At 38.7% G+C, this 22,771-nt stretch overlaps 2 protein-coding genes across 6 annotated transcripts in view; one reads left to right on the forward strand and one right to left on the reverse strand.

The window, feature by feature from the left end:
- Positions 1 to 22,771, reverse strand: part of LOC127455575 (baculoviral IAP repeat-containing protein 6-like) — a 213,214-nt gene that overhangs the window by 171,002 nt on the left and 19,441 nt on the right. For all 5 annotated transcript variants that reach the window (XM_051723584.1, XM_051723583.1, XM_051723586.1 and 2 more), the window contains exon 3: positions 6,850 to 6,987. In XM_051723584.1, coding sequence (XP_051579544.1) covers positions 6,850 to 6,987 — 138 coding nt within the window. The remainder of the gene's footprint in view (positions 1 to 6,849; positions 6,988 to 22,771) is intronic.
- Positions 21,794 to 22,771, forward strand: part of LOC127455580 (exonuclease 1-like) — a 77,452-nt gene continuing 76,474 nt past the window's right edge. The window contains exon 1 of the mRNA XM_051723595.1: positions 21,794 to 21,809. The gene's annotated coding sequence lies outside the window, so the exon portion shown is untranslated. The remainder of the gene's footprint in view (positions 21,810 to 22,771) is intronic.

Below are 22,771 nucleotides of genomic sequence, written 5' to 3' on the forward strand. Positions count from 1 at the left end.
AGATGTGATCTGAACATTCCACAGATGACTGATGAAAAGATTCAGTGACAAGTCCACAGACAGCATGCACATCAGAGCATTTCTCACTGTATTCCTTCAGAATCAGTCAGCAAACTATGTAAAAGGACAATGGGGCTCTTAAGATCTGTGGGTTTAAAGCTCTGAAAGATCAGCATTATTTCTTCAGAGTTAAGTGACAAAGCTTAAACTTGGCACATGTGCAATAGAGGAAGTCTTTGTTCATACTCCTGTTAATGTAGGACTACTGATCTGAGCTCTCCAGTACCGCTGTTCAATAATGTGTGTGTATGTGCGCGCAGAGATCACAATCACAGTGAGGATGTGTCTCATGAATAATCTATGAGGAGTAATTCTACATGACTCAACTATTCTTTCTTCTTAAAAAAACACACAAAGTCAAATTCCATTACAACAACAAACATTTCAACACACACTGCAATGTTTTTAATCAGGCTGTCCGGGGTCATTATGGGGTCCACAAAACCAAGAAGAGAAAAGGAACTTGCAAGAAGCTCTGCAGGTCTGAAACATGAAGCCAAACACAAGCACAGCCCAATAATGAATAGAAGGGCAATACAGTGTGTGTGTGTGTGTGTGTGTGTGTGTGTGTGTGTGTGTGAGAAAGAGAACCAGGACTTGTGATTGAAGAACACTGAGAACTTATAGCACAGTAACATCACTGACAGTTCACATCCATCCGGCCATGATTTTCTTTAAAGGAATAGTTCATATAAATTTTTTAAAAAAAATGCATAGTGTCATTATTTACCAACGCTCATTTCATTCCAAGCCTGTATGTAGGGATGCAACAATATAATTTTTTTTGTCCGATACCGATTTTAGCAAAAACCTATAGGAATTATGCTTTAAAAATGTACAAAGAGGTACAAAATAATTTTTTGTCTGTTATTACAATAAATAATCAGTAATATTAGCAATATAGCAAGGCCATAATGTGATTTCAATCTTAATTCAATCAATTGTGCAGCATTAATGGACATCATAGTGATATCTCAGAAGTCAAAGTCTGCTGGTTTCAAAGTGTTTTTGGATGGTTTCCATCATCAGGTAGCCAACAGGTAAGTGGTTTTTTCAGAACTGTCACGTTTGAAAGGAATACTTCACCAAAAAATTGTAATCCACACACCTCCAGTCGATCAATGAATGTCTCCTGAAGCAAATTGATAGGTTTATGAAAAAATAAATGAATCGACAATTAAAAAGCGCAATGCAACGTTCATGAGAGAAGACGGAAGGGCGCGCTTTGTATACAATAGAGGAACGAATGTTACGCGAGAGTTAGGTCATTTCAAACAGCAATACAGCGGTGGGCTTAAAGGTGGGACAACTGGGATGGCTTAAAGGTGAGTAAATCATGAGACAGTTATCATTTTTGGGTGAACTAATCCTTTAACATAACAAGAAATAATAAAAATGAAATATTACATGTTCTTAGGAGTGCCAACCCTTCTACATAGTTTGGCAATTATCATTTCTGGATTTGAATTCACAGAGACTTTACAAAATGTTACTAATTAAAATAAATACAAATAAACAGTTATCAGTTACATAAATATTTTGTTTATATCAGCAATTTCACGGTTATAACAGATATGCTGATGGGATTTACTTTGGTCAATAATTGGCTGATAAATATTGGCAGCCGATACATCGGCGCATCTCTACACGTTTGGATTTATTTAATCGTATAACACAAAAATAATTAAATAATCTTCAAATAGATCTTTCTGCATATATCAACAGTTCATAGTGGGCCTACACACCACAACAGTAATCTATACAATTATACAACTCATGCATTATATTCCAAGACCTCTGAAGCTATATGATAAGTTTGTGTGAGAAGGTTGAAATTTAAGTTATTATTCACTGATAATATTTACCTTTCAGCTCTAAAACTATAAATATGGCTCTATGTACCTTTGAAATGAAATTTTGTCTCCTATTGCACAACTTTGACGTTTTACAAGAACCAATGACATTTGATGTTATTGATGTCCAACCTGCACCACATGTGGAGCCTCACAGCCCATGGTCACTTCTTGTTGTTATATGGAAAAGATCTATGTGAAGATTCTTTACAAATTGTTTATATATATATATATATATATATATATATATATATATATATATATATATATATATTACACAGTTGTGCTCAAAAGTTTGCATACCCTGGCAGAAATTTTTTTCATGATTTTGAAAATATGACTGATCATGCAAAAACATATTTAAGGATAGTGATCGTATGAAGCCATTTATCATCACATTGTTGTTTGGCTCCTTTTTAAATCATAATGATAACAGAAATCACCCAAATGGCCCTGATCAAAAGTTTACATACCCTTGAATGTTTGGCCATGCTACAGACACACAAGGTGACACATACAATTTTAAATGGCAATTTAAGGTTAATTTCCCACACCTGTGGCTTTTTAAATTGCAATTAGTGTCTGTGTATAAATAGTCAATGAGTTTGTTAGCTCTCACGTGGATGCACTGAGCAGGCTAGATATTGAGCCATGGGGAGCAGAAAAGAACTGTCAAAAGACCTGCGTAACAAGGTAATGGAGATTTATAAAGATGGAAAAGGATATAAAAAGATATCCAAAGCCTTGAAAATGCCAGTCAGTACTGTTCAATCACTTATTAAGAAGTGGAAATTCAGGGATCTCTTGATACCAAGCCAAGGTGAGGTAGACCAAGAAAGATTTCAGCCACAACTGCCAAAAGAACTGTTCGGGATACAAAGAAAAACCCACAGGTAACCTCAGGAGAAATACAGGCTGCTCTGGAAAAAGACGGTGTGGTTGTTTCAAGGAGCACAATACGACGATACTTGAGCTGCATGGTCGAGTTGCCAGAAAGAAGCCTTTACTGTGCCAATGCCACAAATGACAACACATTGACACGCCTCACAGCTTCTGGCACACTGTAATTTGGAGTGACGAGAACAAAATAGAGCTTTATGGTCACAAACATAAGCACTATGTTTGGAGAGGGGTCAACAAGGCCTATAGTGAAAAGAATACCATCCCCACTGTGAAGCATGGTGGTGGCTCACTGATGTTTTGGGGATGTGTGAGCTCAAAAGGCATGGGGATTCTAGTGAATATTGATGACAAGATGAATGCAGCATGTTATCAGAAAATACTGGCAGACAATTTGCATTCTTCTGCACGAAATCTGCGCATGGGACGCTCTTGGACATTCCAGTATGACAATGACCCTAAGCACAAGCCCAAGTTGACCCTCCAGTGGTTACAGCAGAAAAAGGTGAAGGTTCTGGAGTGGCCATCACAGTCTCCTGACCTTAATATCATTGAGCCACTCTGGGCAGATCTCAAACGTGCAGTTCATGCAAGACGACCAAAGACTTTACATGACCTGGAGGCATTTTGCCAAGACGAATGGGCAGCTATACCATCTGCAAGAATTTGGGGCCTCATAGACAACTATTACAAAAGACTGCATGCTGTCATTGATGCTAAAGGGGGCAATACACAGTATTAAGAACTAAGGGTATGAAGACTTTTGAACAGGGGTCATTTCATTTTTTTTCTACAGTTGAATATGAATCCCATAAGAAATAAAAGAAATGTGTTTTGCCTGCTCACTCATGTTTTCTTTAAAAATTATACATATATTACCAATTCTCCAAGGGTATGCAAACTTTTGAGCACTACTGTATAAGTCCCTTATTTCATCTGTTGTTGATTGCTCAATTGGAAACATTTTAGTCTCAGATCACGCCCTGGTGAGTTTAGAGATGCTGCCACATATGGAGAAAAGGAAATCATATAATTGGCGCTTAAATGTATCCCTTTTGCAAAATCCTGAATTCCAACAAATGTTAAAGGTTTAAATCATGGTTATATGGAGATCAACTGGTCCTCAGTATCCTCTGTGGGCGTGGCTTGGGAGGCACTTAAGGCGGTTCTTAGGAGCCGGATCATACAGAATGCCTTATTCATCAAAAAATCCAAAGCACAAGAACTCGTGGAGTTGGAAGGGAATATCAAAAAAGTGCCGAGGCAGAGCTGAAGCGCCGAATGTCATCTGATGGCCTCAGAGAACTGATCCAATTGAAATACAGATATAACACTATTTTGTCGTGGAAGGAGAAGTTTTGGCTATTCAGGGCAAGACAGTCATACTTGGAGTCGGGGGGGATAAGGCAGGAAAACCTCTGGCTAGATATATAACACAGAGAGAGTCTTTTTCTACCATTCCCTCAGTGAAATCTGCTGGTGGTGAAATTTTTACCTCGGCCATTGATATTAATAATGCTTTTAAAGAATTCTATCTTGATCTCTATAGTTCCACGTCTTCGTCTACTGATGATGAGATTAGAAACTTTGTGGAACCATTTGAACTTTCTAAACTCACGGCTGAGCAAAAAAATTATCTTGATTCTGAGATAACCTTGGAGGAGCTTGGCGAAGTAATTAAGACCTTGCCTACAGGCAAGGCTCCAGGGCCAGATGGCTTTGCCACTGAGTTTTTTTTTTAGGTCTTATGCTACAGAACTGGCTCCAATTTTGCTAGAAGTTTATACAGAGTCATTAAAGAATGGAAAGCTTCCGCCAACCATGACGCAAGCCCGGATCAGTCTGATTCTTAAAAAGGACGAAGATCCAAGCAAGTGTAAGAGGTGCTGTCCAATTTCCCTGATCCAGCTAGATGTTAAAATATTGTCAAAAATTTTGGCTAACCGATTCAGTAAGGTTATGACATCTCTTATACATATAAATCAGATGGGGTTTATTCGGGGCCGTAGCTCTTCTGATAACATTAGTTGTTTCATCAATATCATGTGGTCAGTGGCAAATGATCAGACTCCGGTCGCTGCCATCTCACTTAATGCCGAAAACGCGTTTGATATGGTAGAATGGGATTATCTTTTTAAGATTTTGGAAATGTACGGGTTTGGGAATACTTTATTGGTTGGATTAAGTTACTTTATAGACACCCGTTAGCGGCGGTACACATGAATGGATTAATTTCAGATTATTTTACTCTGGATAGGGGCAACTGGCAGGGTTGCCCTCTTTCCCCATTATTGTTTTGTCTTGTCCTGGAACAATTAGCAGCCACGATAAGAAAGGAGGATGATTTTCCTGGGGTGGAGGCGGGAGGTGTGGCGCAAAAACTTTTGCTTTACGCAAATGTTATTTTATTATTCGTCTCTGACCCTACTAGATCTATGTCTTGCCTCCACAGAATTATTAATTCCTTTTCTGAGTTCTCAGCATTCCGAGTTAACTGGTCTAAATTCCGAAGCTTTTTCTCTAACAGCATACTGCCCTGTAACGGCTTTTCAGTCGGGCATCTTCCAGTGGCCCAAACAGGGCAATAAGTATTTGGGTATTTTATTCCCAGTAAATTTTTGTGATTTAGTTAGTGTTAATTTTGACCCTTTAATAAAAAGGTTTGAGCGATGTGGGCAGGTGGGCTTCATTACATTTATCTATGACTGAGAAGGTTAATGTTATTAAAATGAATTGTATTCTAAAATTCATTTACCAGCTACAATCTCTCCCTATACATGTCACCCTTTCTTATTTCAAGCAATTTGATAGCATACCGAAGTCCTTCATTTGGAATGGTAAACATCCCAGATTACATTTCAGTAAGTTGCATGTGCCGATTGATAATGGTGGACCCAAGATTTAGTTTTATTATTATGCATTCGGTCTCAGACATTTGGCTCATTGGTTGCTTCCACCTGAGAGAGCCCCTCCCTGGTTTTGTATTGAACAGGAAGTTCTTGCCCCTATTTCACCATTGCAAAGCCTTTCTATTAAACTAACCAGAGAAGTTAAGTTACACCCCATTATCTCACATTTGCACTTGGTATGGACAAAAGTGTCCAGAGTGTTTAAATTTTGACATTTATTTAAATGTTGCCTCAAGAATATGGCTGAACTCCAAATTATGTATTAATAAGTCCCCTTTCTGCTGGTCAGAGATGATTGTGAGGGAGGTTAATACACTCGGTGACCTATATGAGAGTGGAGTGTTGAGATTGTTTGAAAATTTGGTTCAACATTTTGGGATTCCCAAATCTCAGTTTTTTTTAGGTATTTACAGCTGCGCCACCTGCTCTGTACTATTTTTGGGAGTAGCATACACCCCCCTAAAGTTGCAGATACTCTGGGAATGGGGATTACTGCTTTTGGATAAGATCATGAGGCATCAGTGTATTACTCCCTGATAATTCAGAGTCTGGGGGATGGAGCTTTAACTTCTATTTGGGAGAAAGATTTAAATTTGGTATTGGAGGAGGGAGTGTGGGCTAGGAATCTAAAAAACATCAAGTCTGCATCTAAAGATGCAAGGGTACACCTTATGCAATTCAAGATTTTACATCGATTCTATTGGATCCCCTCTAGATTGTATAGGCTTGGCCTTAAAGGCACACCCACCTGCTGGTGATGCCAATAAGAAGATGGAGACACAACCCATGTTTTTTGGTGAAGACTGGGTAACTTAGATTTGTTTGTTGGAAATGGGGCAACAATTTTTATTTATTTTTTTCTAATGAAAGAATAACAGCATACAGGTTTGGAATGATATTAGAGTGGGTAAATAATGATTTATTTTTTAGGGAAGAACACTGCACAAGAGGTAAAATCACATGTGATCCTCAAAGAAACATCTGGATCAAACCTGATTGCTCAACTAGGTCGATTATTCATACAACTCTCTAGACTTTGTACTTTTTACAACTTTGTGGCTACAAATAGGTCAAAATTATAATTGACAGATTTATTAAATATGCATCCTCCTTCCTGTTCCACTCACCTTTGCCACTTTGTGATTGGCTGCCGTCTCATGTGAGGTATTCTCCAGGCCTTCTTTGAGCTGAGTGAGAAAGAGATCGTAACCCTCTGTGTTGGAAACATCCACCTTCTCTAGACAGGCGTACAACATCTGCTGGGCCTGCAAGGGAACCACAGGAACATTGTATTTCACACTTACCATCCAGTTAAACCTCAATGGCAAAGAATGAATGAAGTCAGTAATCTAAAAGCAGAGCAGCAGTAAACTCAGTGTGTAGTCCATTAATTTCGAAGCAATTGCTACTTTATGGCCTCATCGTCTCTAAATTCTCTCATGTGGCTTTCAAATGATAGTGTTGAGGTGTTATGTCAGATTATTAAGGGAGACTGATCTCAAAGGGCCAATAACACAGAAGTGATTGTGCTCTCAACAGCAGGAAACAAACAACAGGAAACATACAGAACCAGGCCATAAACGCCACAAACACTCTCTGAGAACTTTACTTTGCTGATATACTTACCAATTTATTATTATATTATTATTATTATCATCATGCAAATCCTAAGGGGTGTGTAAGTCTTGAAAGGCATTGTTAATCCCATCTACTCTCACTTCATCAATGAGCAAGTGTTAAAACACCATTTACTTGGATTTTCTACAATCAAATAGTCCTAAATAATAAATGATATTTGTAACAGATAAAGGACGGGCAAGGAGGTGGTGGGAACCAGCTGAACAGTAAAAAAAAAAGTTTAATAAGAAAACATAAAACAAACAAACACAGACACATGCAACATGGGCGCGTGCGTCTCTCTCTCTCGAAATGGCACCTCTGGCTCCCCTTTATCTTGCTCATCATGGCCTGGCCACGCCCTCCTCCTCGTCACAATATTATAATAAATTATACCCCTTTGATGTAGTTGTACAACCCAACATATAGAAATATGCACTGGGTTCTCCTTTGCTGCACTATGAAAGGTCGTTGGCAAACGGACAAATTTGAAACTGTTTGAACTATAATCGCTTGACCTGCAGGCAGCGCAACGCCAAATGCTTTAGCTTCGCACTTCGCTTCATTGTTCAATGCACTGGACAGCATTAATATGAATCATGAGAAAGGTCTTATTACAAGTGGTCATGGATTTTTTAAGGCCAATGCCGATATCTATCTTTTATTTATACATTTATTTGTCATGGACAATACACACAAATCAAACATCTCACTGATGTTAATGTGCCAGATTTAGCCAAAATGGCTACATTTGCATCTGCTGTCCCTGGGCAGGTTGACCTCAAAGTACAAAATTACACTAAAATATTTTCTATGTACACAATACATAATTAAAAAATCACCATACAATCAAACCCAGTCAACAACAAATCCTAAAAACATGAGATTCAAAAACACAGTATAACATCCCTAGGACAATACCACTAGCATTAAAAAAAAAGTACCATGTTAACAATTCTGGTTCGACGATAAACCAGACTTAATTTTTTAGAGAAAACCCTATAACTTGTAAGATCAGCTGGAAGTCCATTCCAGTCATGGTTTATTCTAAAAGTAAAATCGAATTGACCAAAAGCGCTCTTTCTTAATGGTATTTTACAATCACCCCTTGCACCAGCCCTTGTGACCTTTCCTGTAATTTTATTAATGAACCATTTAAATTAGGGATGTACCGATACCATTTTTTGAGAACGAGTACGAGTACCGATACTTTTTTTTTTTAGTATTTGCCGATACTTGCTTTTTCTCCGAACTCAATATCAGCAGTTTATTTTCCATTTTATCATCAAAATTTTGTTTAAAGCTTTACTTTATGAAATCACAGATGTGAGATATTGCTTAAATATAACACCTGTTACTAAATATTAAATGTTTAATTTTTTTCTCCCCAATTTGGAATGCCCACTGCGCTCTAAGACCTCATGGTGGTGTAGTGACTCGCCTCAATCCAGGTGGCGGAGGACGAATCTCAGTTGCCTTCGCATCTGAGACTGTCAATCCACGCATTTTATAGCGTGGCTCGAGCGCGTTACCGCGGAGACAACGCGTGGAGGCTTCACGCTACTCTACGCGGCATCCACGCACCCCACAGAGAGCGATAACCACATTATAGCGACCACGAGGAGGTTACCCCATATGACACTACCCTCCCTAGCAACAGGGCAAATTTGGTTGCTTAGGAGACCTGGCTGGATTCACTCAGCATGCTCTGGATTTGAACTCGTGACTCCAGGGTTGGTAGTCAGTGTCTTTACTCGCTGAGCTACCCAGGCCCCCCAGTTACTATTGATTTATTTGATTATTATTATTAGTAGTAGTAGTAGTAGTAGTAGTAGTAGTAGTAGTAGTATAACAGTGAATATTAGATAGCTATATAATAGTGATCTATTTCTGTCATATTTTTTCATTTAAATTGAGCTTTTATTTTGAAGTGTCTGTGTTGTTAAACCAAGGATCTCTGACGTAATGAAGGCAGATTCCCAATCCAGAAAAGCATGTCGCTACGTGACAAAGTGATTATTAAACCGCAAAAGGCTACTAAATAAATAAATAAATATGTAGTCTGTATATGACTCGTGCTAAAAAAGTTAATTAGTGCTTTGCCTGCTGTCATCTGTTACAAACAGGGCATGCAATGCTCATAATAGTGTTTTCCGTGTATGAGCCAAGGATCTCTAAAGGTATGAGCAGTTTGTGTCTCTATGCCTGCACAACACCGACTCCACACATTTACAAGCATTCACATTTAAAACGCTGCATGTGCAAACTATATATTTATCTACTTAAATCGCAGCTTTTGCTGTTAAATAATCTCACATGGACATGACGTGTTCTTAATCTATGCGCTGAATGTTTACGTTATGTTTACGGATTGTGTCTGTTGAGTGTTGATTTCATGCTACGTTGTTACCTAGTTGGTGAGACGCAATGCTGGAAAGTAAATAAAGTCCATATTTTACTCTCCGTGACAACGAGCTTATAGCTAACTAGCTAACCACGTAGCTACTTTCATTGCTTGTCAGCTGAGTGGAAGCTAATGTGTAATCATGTATTCACCAAACTGTTTTGTTCAGGATTCAGTTTGGTGCCCCCTTCAACCAAACAATTCCAGTCATTGCATTTATAAAATTTAATATTTAAAAGTCTGGTTTCCACCGTTGAAAGTTTCCCCTGAACTTGTATAGCAGAATAAAGTGTAACACCACTGTTTTTCTCTTGTCTCGGCAGGTGTAAATGCTTCTTTTTTTTTACAATCTGCCCCTAATTGACTGGCAGTATTAAAATAGTCAGCATTTGATTGATACTAAACATACTGTACTGATGTTTATTTAGCTGTTTATTTTATTTGAATGTATTCTTTATTTAAATGGTCAGCAACTGACTGATACTGAACATAGAGTACTGATGTTTTTTTAAGATATTTATTGTATTTTTATCTATTCTTTTTCTCAGAGTTCATTTCTAGAATTTGTTGACAATGTATAATAATAATGTCAAATATTCTTTGATAAAAATATTTGTTTAAGAAAACGGCATTCTGAGTACTTTTGCATAGTCATGTCAGTGCAAAATCCACATAGAAAAGGTCTGTTTACATTCCAGCTCAAAAATTACCTATATCGGCCACCATATCGGTAAGCGGTGAGTTTTCCCCATCTAAAATCGATATCGGTCTCAAAAATCCCATATCGTTTGGGCTCTAGAAAAGATTCAGCCAACTACTGTGAAATATGAACCATTGCAGTTAATTCCTGTGCAGCTTGTTGCATATGGAAGACAGACATCTGGAAGATAATCAGGTATAATTGGCCCTGATGTTTTTGAACAATCGCCGATTTCCAAAAGTACCGATAATTGCTTTTATCGTCCAATATCGATGTTTGGCTGATACATGATGCACAACACATCTCTACTTTTAATGAGAGCTCAGATGCTCAAGAGCTCATGACTTACTTTTGCTACAAGACAGTAAAAAAACAACAACAATGGTACATTTGAATAAGAAATAAATCCAATAACAGGGATGCAGAGTTGACATTTCAAACAGTGCAACATCTGTGGGTTCCACCTGGAGCCTTTCAACTATTCAAGTGATTCATGCTCACCGAAATACATAACCAGTAACAACTCATAAACATGGCACAACAGCAATGTCACTCCTGTAAAGAACAAAAGTAAAACACCAGCCAAAAATGATAGATGTTCCAGTGATGTAGTGCCTGTGGAATATAAAGGTGGAATTTATTTCTCAGAGCTGGAGTCGAGAATGACAGGCAGAACGCAGCACATATGCATCCTGTCCAGTAGGCACACCATACAAGATGTCTAGACTATGTCAGATGAGTACGATAAAAACACATTATCATAAACTAATCATGATCAGGATAATGATATAAAAACTAAATATAAACAGATTTTCTTCCAGTACTGTGGTGATGACTCATGTTTACACTGCTGTTCTAACTTTTCAATCTGTCCACGCATATGAATGGCCTTTAAGTTCCCAAGTCACATGACTAAAGCACTTCAGTCTGGGACTAGACAACTACTAACTCATGTGACCTAGCAGAACAGATTTGGCTCCTGTGAGGAACAGTTCCCTGCCTGCAGAAGTTTTTGATATTAATGGCCTATATTTTGTATGCAGAAAAAAATAATCTCAGAAGTATGTGTGTGTAGATTAACTGTATTTTAACCTCAACCCCACGTCCTCCTACATGGACATTGTTTTCTTTTCTATGCTATACATAATTTAATTTAATTAAAACCAACTGATCTCAGTTCAGGACACTCAGGACATGTCAGTAAAGGGTTTAACTTTTGACGCATGGAGTCATGTGACAAAACAACATGGAGCAGATCTCAGCGGAGTTTGTTTTTGGAAGAAACACCAACAAAACTACATCTTGTAAGAAACCTCATCAAGTTTTTACATTGAAACCTGTTTGAGTCAAAAGATTCTCTAGTTTCACTAAGTTAACCACTATCACACACCGCTTCACAAAATAAACTCATTACTCATGATAAAAATCTTTGCTCTGGTTCGGGTCTGTCGTGTCCAGTCTCTCTCCCTCTTCTGTTTGCGGTGTGTCTATTTATGCCACTCTCCCCGTGCTTACTGAAATTTGAGACAGGTGTTAGACATAATTTCGCTCAGGTGTAAGCGCCCTTACGGCTTTCTCTCTCTCCGGAGAGATGCTTGACCACGCCCCCGCTGCCACACACATAAATTACACACTTTCTTACATCAAACCTGAATTTGAGACCGGCTTGTGTTTTAAAAAAAAAAAAGTATGTCTGTGACAAGGAGGAGAGCGTGGCCAGGCCGTGAGGGTGCCCGGGGGATAAAGGGGAGCCGGAGATGTCAGTTCGAGAGAGAGACACACACGCGTCACACACGCCGCCGTGTTTGTGTGTGTGTGTGTGTGAGTGCGCGTCTGTGTGTTTTGTTAAGTTCATTTATGTAATTAAAGTTCTGTTGACTGTTCTGCCGGTTCGTGCCTCCTCCTTGCCCATCCTGAACCCATTACACTGGTGCTGAAACCTGTGTAGGAGGAGGTATGTGCTGTTGTGGAGTCTCTGTCGGCCGCCAGGAGTCGGAGGAACCGCTGCCACCCGCCAGGATGAGGAGGAGCCGTTCCGTTCGCCAGGGGTCGGAGGACTCGCTGGAGATGCCAGTTTGAGAGAAAGCGTCTGTGTGTTTTATGTTGTTTTAAGTTCATTTATGTCATTAAAGTTCTGTTGACTGTTCTGCCGGCTCTCACCACCTCCTTGCCCATCCTGAACCCTTTACAATGTTGTTGAATACGGCTTCAAAAATCATGTTTGAGGCATGACTGTGTGTAATTTATGTTGTAGAACAAAACGTCGTTTACAACAGACCTTGTTTTTCTCATTAAAAAAACCCATTATAAAAACCATAGGAAAATCCAGAGAATCCACGGCGAATAATCTTCCAGGTTTTTGGACTACAAGCTGAACAGCTCTATTCTCAACACCAATTTTATCTGTGAAACCAGATAGGAATAAAACTACCATTTTCATGAAATTTGAGCCTTGAACTCTCTCAAGTTTGTCTCAAGTTTGTGCATTAGTTTAGCATGAGACCCATCAGATCGACCAGTCTTAACTAAAGGTCTACTGATAGTGGATTTTGCAGATACTGATAACTAAGGTAATGGATAGGGACGATAACAGATTAATCGGCTGACAGTTTTAAAAATAAATTCATAGAATTTAAAAGTATTTTCTTAGTCTTTCCTTACTATGATGGGCACAGACAAGAGTCCAAAATTATTAAAATACCAGAGGCAGTTTATTGTACAATATAAATCCCACTACTAACCAGTATATGTTTCCATATACTCACATTTTTCTTTGCATACACAGCTTCAATTTAGAACACATGATTTATCTAATCAAAATAACAAAATATGTACTGAATTGAGGGTAAAAATATGGGTGAATACTGTCAATAATGACATTTAGATACAGCAAATCCCCACGAGGTGTCAGTGATTGTTTTTATTTCACATCTAGAGGTCGCTTTTATACTTTAGAACCAAGATGTTCAAAATGTAGAATCCTCCAGCACTGGCCACAGAGGAATAAGTAATTTTAACTATCATCATAGATTTTTTTCAGATAACCAATGGTTCCAAAAAAAAAACACAAAAAAAAAAAAACTATCGGCACAGATTAATCAATAAAACCGATATATCGGTCTACCTCTAGTCCCACCATACACTAAAGTACATGGACAGGGAGTGGTGATGGTTTGGAGTTTTGTTTTCAGGGTGTGTGCTAGGACAAAATGGACCAGTCATTCTGCATAGCACTCTTTGTCAGACTGGTTAGGCGATCGTTATATCAACAAGCTCTTTTAACCAACTAGCATTTTGCCGGGTTGTAATATACACCACATGTTAAGGAAGAGCATTAAAATAATTCATGTCATACAGCTATGGACAAAACACAGAAAGAGAGCCATATTTTTTGTTATACTACACCACAGTGACCTCAGCACAAGGACAATGGATGATCTGTCCTCACATGTTGTTCACACACGACAGTAGGTTTGCACGGTTTACACGGTTTAAAATTAAAACAGTACGATAACCATCTTGTTGCTAATTTCGGTACCATATTACAGTATGCTGTCATTAGCAAAATGATATGAGATGTGACAAATTTGAGATAAAATGACAATTTGAAAATAAAATACAAAAACGTCTTGATATGGCCAAGTGTGATCATTAAACAGCAGAAGGATGTTTAACAATTTAATTAAATAATATACAGTCACATGCGCTGCACACTACAGAATGAACAAGAGGTGAGGCTCTGCTCTGTCATATGATTCCAACACACACACGCACACACATCACACAAACTCACACTCACACAAACTCAACACACTGCTGGTGCTTAATTTTCATGCAGTGTGTTTAAAGCAGTGCCGTTGAAAATGAGAGTTATGACACTGCCATAGACCTCTGTTGTAATCGGAGAATGCGGAAGTGACGCGTGTTGTGGGGCAACCGATAGTTCCAGCACTGAACCCCATTCATTTCAGTGTTTCTCAAGCACACTCACTGGTAAGTTGATGAAATGACTGCATTTTTTGACATTTTAATGCATTAGTTGACCTCTCATGAATCTAGTCAATAGTGGTATTATGTAGCCAGCACTAATTAATGTTTATCGTTAGATAATAGCTAGTTGGATTCTAATTGCAGGTAGGATTTATTGCAGGAATGTTAGACTGTATTAGTCTTAGCTCGGTGTACCTAATAAACTGGAAGCTGTATATATGCTTATAGGCTTCATAAAATACCAAAACTGCATATTGTAAGAGAAGTGCAGGATTCGCGTGGCGCCATGCAAGGTTCAGACGCGTGAACGGTGAGCTCTACGCGCTTTGCTAGTTTTAATACTTTTTGTGTCATAAACCGATAGGGAGACAGGCCCCGATCAATTCTGGCCAAATTTCGGCGGTAATCCGATAAAGATCTTGTGTTACGTGTGGCGAGGAGTAAAGGAAGGCTTTCTTGGAAGAACCACAACGTTTTCTTGTTCCCAGACTTTCATAAATTTTAATTTTTTTACATTTTATTTATTTATCACACATTATACATTTGCACACATACAGTGAAATTCTTTTTTTTTTTTTTTCACATATCCCAGCTAAGCTGGGGTCAGAGTGCAGGGTCAGCCATGATACGGCGTCCCTGGAGCATATAGGGTCAAAGGTCTTGCTCAAGGGCCCAACAGTGGCATCTTGGCAGTGCTGGGGCTTGAGCCATCTGATCAATAACCCAGAGCCTTAACCACTGAGCCACCACTGCCCCGTGAACTTTTTGTTCACGGGGCAGACTTTGCGAATTCGACAAGAGAGAAACGTGATCGATTCAAGGGATACAAAAAACTCTTACATCAACGGAAGGTCGCTTTTGCACTGATATTTCCGGCAAAATTGAAAATAGATGCTAAGGATGGCTGCAAAGTATTTACTTGTCCACAACAAGTGATGTCCTTCATAAAGTCAATGGAATGAGTAAGTCATTGTGTGATTCTCACGTTGCAGCCGAGTGGGCCTGACTCACTGAACATTCACCTGACCGTCCGAGGAAACTGGGCACCTTTTTTGTTTCTTTTTGTGCTGGTTCTGCATAGAGGCTGGAGTTTGTTTTGTGTAGTAACTCTCCTTTGGGACAGTGTTGTGGATGAATCTGCACATTCTTTCTGCTTATGCCTTCTATTGGCTAGAGTTTGTTTTGTGGAGTATTTTTTGCAGGACATTGGAGGGATTAGGTCATCTGCTGCACTCATGTAACAGCCGGCTCAGTGAACATTCGTTTGACTGCCGAGGAAACTGAACAGCTTTTATTATTATTATTTTATTTTTTATTTATTTTATTGTGCTGGTTCTGCTAGCGGCTGAAGCTTGTTTTGTGGAAGAACACACCTTTGGGACAGTTATGTGGATGAATCTACACGTTCTTTGTCTTTATTCTGCCTATTGGCTGGAGCTTGTTTTATAGATTTTCTTCTGTTATGTAATTCTGTCTCACAAAATTTGTATAGAAACACCAGACTTGAGCAATCCGTTTGCAAAGTTGTCGTGGGGGATCTCGTAGGCGTACATGGACTGTTTGAGCTTAGAGGGATGGACGCTGGTTGGCGCTGTCGTGCGCGGGAACAATGCGCATGTTTTTCTTTTTTCTGTTTGTTTGGTTCTGGGGGAAGTTCGGGGTTTGATTGTTGCACTAATGTTGGAATGTGGTCTTTATAATTTTGTTTTTGACACAATCTATTTTTTCTAATATGTCAAAAGTTAATGAGTGGACTGTCTCTCTCCACGTGGAATGTGAATGGGTTGGGGCACCCCATAAAAAGGAAGGTTCGTAAACGAAAGAAATATGATTTAGTGTTTCTTCAAGAAACGCATCTTTCCCCGCAGGAGGCTGAAACATTTGGAAAGATATGGGGTGGGCATGTTTTCTTTAGTGCTGGCTAAAGTAAGAGCAGGGGAGTCATTACATTGATAAGTAAACATCTACAATTCAAATGTCTCAAACACAGTAAGATAAATTAGGAAGAGTCATTATAGTTTTAGCAGAAATTCAAGGGCAAAGGTTGATTTTGGCTAATATTTACGCACATAATCGGGGCTTTTTTATAGATCTTGAATGGATGTTGCAAGCCGCTGGCACCCCTCATGATATAATATTGGGAGGAGACTTTAATCTTTTGATGGACTCAGTCCTTGATCATAGTGAAACAAAAGTGTGTAAGCCCCCTAGAGCAACATTGACGCTTCACAGGATGTGTAAAAATCTTGGTCTTGCAGATATTTGGAGACTTTTGAACCCATCTGGTAGAGACTATACATTCTTTTCATCAGTCCATAAGATTTATTCTAGCATAGGTTTTTTTTTTTTATAACCAAGTCCCTCATTTCATCTGTTGTTGACAGCTCAGTTGGAAACATCTTGGTCTCAGATCACACCCTGGTGAGTTTAGAGGTGTTGCCACATATGAAGAAAAATAAATCATATAGTTGGCGCATTAATGTATCCCTTTTGCAAAATTCTGAATTCCAACAAATGTTAAAGGCTGAAATAAATGTTTATATGGAGACCAACTTGTCCTCAGTATCCTCTGTGGGCGTGGCTTGGGAGGCACTTAAGGCGGTTCTTAGGGGTCAGTTCATACAGTATGCCTCTTTCATCCAAAAATCCAAAGCACGAGAACTCGTGGAGTTGGAAGAGAATATTAAAAGTGCAGAGGCAGAGCTGAAGCGTCAAATGTCGTCTGATGGCCTCAGAGAAATGACCCGATTGAAATACAGATATAATATTATTTTGTCACGGAAGGTTGAGTTTTGGCAAGACAGTCATACTTGAGTCAGGGGACAAAGCAGGGAAGCTTTTGGCTAGATATATAAAGCAGAGAGAGTCTTTTTCTACCATTCCCTCAGTGAAATCTGCTGGTGGTGAAAATATTTACCTCGACAATGATATTAATAATGTTTTTAAAGAATTCTATCTTGATCTCTATTGTTCCACGTCTTCATCTACTGATGACGATATTAGAAACTTTGTGGAACCATTAGAACTCCCTAAACTGACAACTGAGCAAAAAAATGATCTTGATTCTGAGATAAACTTGGAGGGGATTGGCAAGGTAATTAAGGCCTTGCCTACAGGCAAGGCTACGGGGTCAGATGGCTTTGCCACTGAGTTTTTTAGATCTTATGCTTCAGAATTGGCTCCACTTTTGCTAGAAGTTTATACGGAATCATTTAAGAATGGAAACTTCCGCCAACCATGGTGCAAGCCCAGATCAGTCTGATTCTTAAAAAGGACAAGGATCCAAGCAAGTGTAAGAGTTACCATCCAATTTATCTGATGCAGCTAGAAGTTAAAATATTGTCAAAGATTTTGGCTAATCGATTAAGTTATGACATCTCTTATACATATAGATCAGGTGGTGTTTATTCGGGCCGCAGCTCTTCTGATAACATTAGGCGTTTCATCAATATCATGTGGTCAGTGGTGAATGATCAGACTCCGGTTGCTGCCATCTCACTTGATGCCGAAAAGGCATTTGATATGGTAGAATGGGATTATCTTTTGAAGATTTTGGAAATGTATGGGTTTGGGAGTATTTTTATTGGATGGATTAAGTTACTTTATAGACATCCGTTGGCGGCGGTTCAAACAAATTGATTAATTTCAGATTATTTTACTCTGGATAGGGGCACCCAGCAGGGTTGCCCTCTTTCCCCATTATTGTTCTGCTTTGGCCTAGAAACATTAGCAGCTGCGATAAGAAAGGAGGATGATTTTCCAGGGGTGATGGCAGGAGGTGTGGCGCATAAGCTTCTGCTTCACGCACACGATATTTTATTATTCGTCTCCGACCCTTCTAGATCTATACCTTGCCTACACAGAATTATTCATTCCTTTTCTAAATTCTCAGGATACAGAGTAAATTGGTCTAAATCCGAAGCTTTGGCTCTGACAGCGTTCTGCCCAGTAACGGCTTTTCAGCCAGGTGCCTTCCAGTGGTCCCAACAGGGCATTAAGTATTTGGGCATTTTATTCCCAGCAAATTTGTGTGATTTAGTGAGGGTTAATTTTGACCCTTTAATAAAAATGTTTTTGAGCAATGTGGGCAGGTGGGCTTCATTACATTTATCTATGACTGGGATGGTTAATGTTATTAAAATGAATTGTATTCCAAAATTTAACTACCTGCTACAATCTCTCCCTGTAGATGTCCCCCTCTCTTATTTCAAGCAATTTGATAGCATAGCGAGGTCCTTCATTTGGAATGGTAAGCATCCCAGATTACATTTCAATAAGTTACATAGGCCGATTGACAAAGATTTAGACGAAAGACCCAAGATTTAGTTTTATGCATTCGGTCTCAGACATTTGGCTCATTGGTCGGTTTGACCTGAGAGAGCCCTTCCCTGATTTTGTATTGAACAGGAAGTTATTGCCCTTCTTGCACCACTGCAAAGACTTTCTATCAAACTAATCTGTGAAGTTAAGTTACACCTTTTTATCTCGCATTTGCACTTAGTATGGACAAAAGTCTATCAAGAGATTATGGGAGAAAGATTTCAGCTTGGTATTGGAGGAGGGAGTGTGGACTAGGATTCTAAAAAACATCAAGTTTGCATCTAGAGATGCAAGGGTGTGCCTTATGCAATTCAAGATTTTACATAAAATTATTAGGACCCCCTCCAGATTGTATAGGCTTGGTCTTAAAGACACACCCACCTGCTGGTGATGCCAATCGGTGGATGGAGACACAGCCCATGTTTTTGGTGGTGTGTTGAGATCCAGGAATTTTGGTTGAAAGTTCAGAGTTTTGCGTATGATGTGTTGGGCACTTGGGTTTCATTTTGCCTTAGACTCTTTTGGGCGATGGGGCTGTCATCGATGTGGGGAATAGACACATAGAGAGTTGGGTTCTGACCAGTGTGATGATTGCCAGGCAGATTATTTTGAGGGGTTGGAGGTCAGCTGGAGTGCCCCAATTTCAGGAGTGGTGCACAGAGATAGGGAGGGTGGCAGCTTTTGAGGAGGTGTCATTTGGAAATTGGGGTAACTTGGATTTGTTTGTTGGGAAATAAGGCAACTGTTTGGAGTTTTTGGGGGGCTCTCGGGGCGGGGCGGTGGAGAGAGTAGTATAGCTTTAAATGTGTATGATTATTATATTTTTTTGTTTTTGTTTGTTTGCTTTTTTTGTGTTGATTCTATGTATATATGTTTTGCTTTTCTTTATTTATTGAAAGAATCAATAAAAAAAATGTAATAACAAAAGAGAAGTGGAGTGCAAATAGAACATAGTCATACATACAATAACATTTATAAACACTCCCCTCTAGGGCTGCATGATTATAGCAAAAATCATAATTGTCGATTATTGCCCTTGATATTGTAATCACGTTTATGTCGATTAAAATATTAAAATACCGTGACGTCGCAAAGTAAGCAACCGTGCGGTTCTTCAGAGTAGCAGATTTCAATGGTGTATATGAACTGCGCTCCAGTTTCTTTTAAGCATCTTTTAAGCATTAAATATTGTAATAATGTTTGTTAATGTTAGGCCAAATAAAAATTATTTTAAATGGATATCTATGGTATAGAATAAATTAAATTATTGCTAAATTACTGCTTAAATTATTAGTTACTTAAAGTTACTTACTGCATTCAGTAAGCCCTTTAGATGCAAGACAGGGGACCATTGATCCCGTTAGATCTTCAGTGGTGATCTTGTTCATGTCTTGGCCTCAGTGGTTGCACTTTGGAAATTAAAAACAGTCATTTGCGATAGGAGTTTGTGCGATTTAAATCTACTAATACAAGCTGCATGGCAAATGGTTCTTATTAGAGCAGACGTGATAATGACGGTGATTCCTGAAATATGCTATTCATGCCATATTCTTTATGTTGGCTACACCTCCAAAACAAACTTAGAACAGTTAAGCTCATTACTTTATTACTATTTTGTACAAATCAAATTCACATCGGCCTAACTATTAACATAACAAAACAAAACTGTTATTACATTTTTAATAAATTGCACACAGAAATCGAGCAACGCGACACACTCTCCCATTACAATGACTGCTGTCACTCACTGCAGGTTTACACTGTTTGAGACCTGCATTTCGACGCGAGCTCAATGACGCTCCGCACAAAGTTCTGCACTCTCTCGAATGCACTCATTAAAAACAAAGCTGTCTAATCAGCATAATAAATCAATTATTTACACTGCGTCTATGCCTTCATTAGAATGGGAGTGTTTTAGTTTTGTCATGTTCCTCATTTGCAGTGTATTTAACATCTACGTTCAAAGCGAGTGCTGCAATATGCAATGAATCCAAAATAATTCCAAAGTGCTTTTCGCTCTTGTTCTACAGCTTCTTTTCGAGTGTCAGGTGATGTTTCTTCAGTATTAATTTTCATGTGCCACTGCGAACAGAGGTGGAACATACAGCAACTGGGCATTCAGATGGTTTAAAACTTGCGCATTAGGATCAGTTGTCATTACTGATGGGACAGAGGACTATTTTTAGCGGCTCTGATTGGTCATTGTCATTTCATTGCTCAACGAACATGTTAGTTATTGGTTAGATTACTTAACCGCTGCAAAAACACATTGTAAATAGAAACCATTGACGCAACAGGAGCAGATTTAAATTGAACATTGTAATCATCGATTTTCCCGATTACATAATCGTGGCAGCCGTAATCGTAATCATGATTATTTTTTCGATTGTGCAGCCCTATTCCCCTCCCCATCCCACCCTCAACACTGAACATTCAGAGGGAAAAAAAATATAAATAAAATAATATCTAATTGTAGTCTAATACTAAGGTAAAGTATTTTTTATTTTTTATTTATTTTTATTTTTTTTACAGGAGCTGTCATTTTATTGATCAATTTCACTCATTAATTTCAGCCTAATCACTTTCCAGGAATTGCATAAGCGTCCCATATTTGACTGAATTTATTTAATTTCCCTCTGTCCACACAAGTTAATTTCTCCAAAGTAAGGCAGATCGATCTATAAAAGCTAGATGTTATGAATACTACTTCAGTTTCCAGAGAAGGGGTGCCAATTAACCCCTCAATACCTTACATTAATTCTAGGGTCGACTGTAAATCCACATTTTAAAGCTGATATTTAAAAGCAGTTTCTTCCCGGGGGACCATGCCCTCGGACCCCTGATGAGTTTGCACCCCTGATAATGAATTGTTTCTGTGTTGTTACTTTTGTTATTAGGGAGACTGTTTGTCATAAGGAACATCCACATGGTGTTGCCTAGCAGTGGTCACGAGTAGAGGGAACTGCTGAAATATTGCCAGGGGTTAACCCCTGATTCCTGATGATGAGGAACACACCCCATGTCCACAAGATGTTGGGCTAGCCTACAGGTGTAAGGTTGGTTTGGGATTTATACAGACTGGTCAATGTATTTGGACAATGACACAATTTTTGGTTATTTTGGCTCTGTCCTTCAGCACATTGGATTTGAAATGAAACGATGATTAGGAGTTTAAAATTCAGACTTTCAGCTTTAGTATGAGGGTATTATTTGGTAATCAAATTAAAAGAATCTGCAAACAAGTACTAAATATGATCATTTTATTTAGGTTTATAAGAACTTGTGCAATCAATTTTGGTCCTCTGAAATTGGCAGTCTGTCAAATGGCTATAATTACTACATGTTTCACTTGATATATCTGAAAATACCCACAAATTTAAGCTGAGTTTGCACTTGAAGTCCATAGTCATTATTTAATTTCAGATTAATCAGACAGAAATCATGCCAATGTCCAAATATGTATGGATGTAACTGTAGGTGTGTACTCTCACTTTTGTAATTTTTCACATCCTTCCTGTCCAGTGAAAACCATGTATCTCCAAATGTGGTGATTTTTAATGTTTGTGATAAATTGAAATATTAAATGTTCCTTTATGGGTTGAGAAAACTGTCCTACTTCTTAAGCTAAATAAACTAGTCCCTCCTGCAGCAAAGCACCCTCACAACATGATGCTGCCACCCACATGCTTCACAGTTGGGATGGTGCTCTTCAGCTTGCAAGCTTCACCCTTTTTCCTCCAAACGTAACGATGGTCATTATGGCCAGTTCAGTTACATTTTTGTTTCATCAGACAAGAGGACATTTCTCCAAAAAGTAAGATCTTTGTCCCCAAGTGCACTTGCAAACTGTAGTCTGGCTTTTTTATGGCAGTTTTGGAGCAGTGGCTTCTGCCTTGCTGAGCAGTCTTTCAGGTTATGTCGATATAGGACTCATTTTACTGTGGATATAGATACTTGTCTACCTGTTTCCTCCAGAATCTTCACAAGGTCCTTTGCTGTTGTTCTGGGAATGATTTGC

This window comes from Myxocyprinus asiaticus, chromosome 17 (assembly GCF_019703515.2).
Source record: "Myxocyprinus asiaticus isolate MX2 ecotype Aquarium Trade chromosome 17, UBuf_Myxa_2, whole genome shotgun sequence".
NCBI lineage: Eukaryota > Metazoa > Chordata > Actinopteri > Cypriniformes > Catostomidae > Myxocyprinus > Myxocyprinus asiaticus.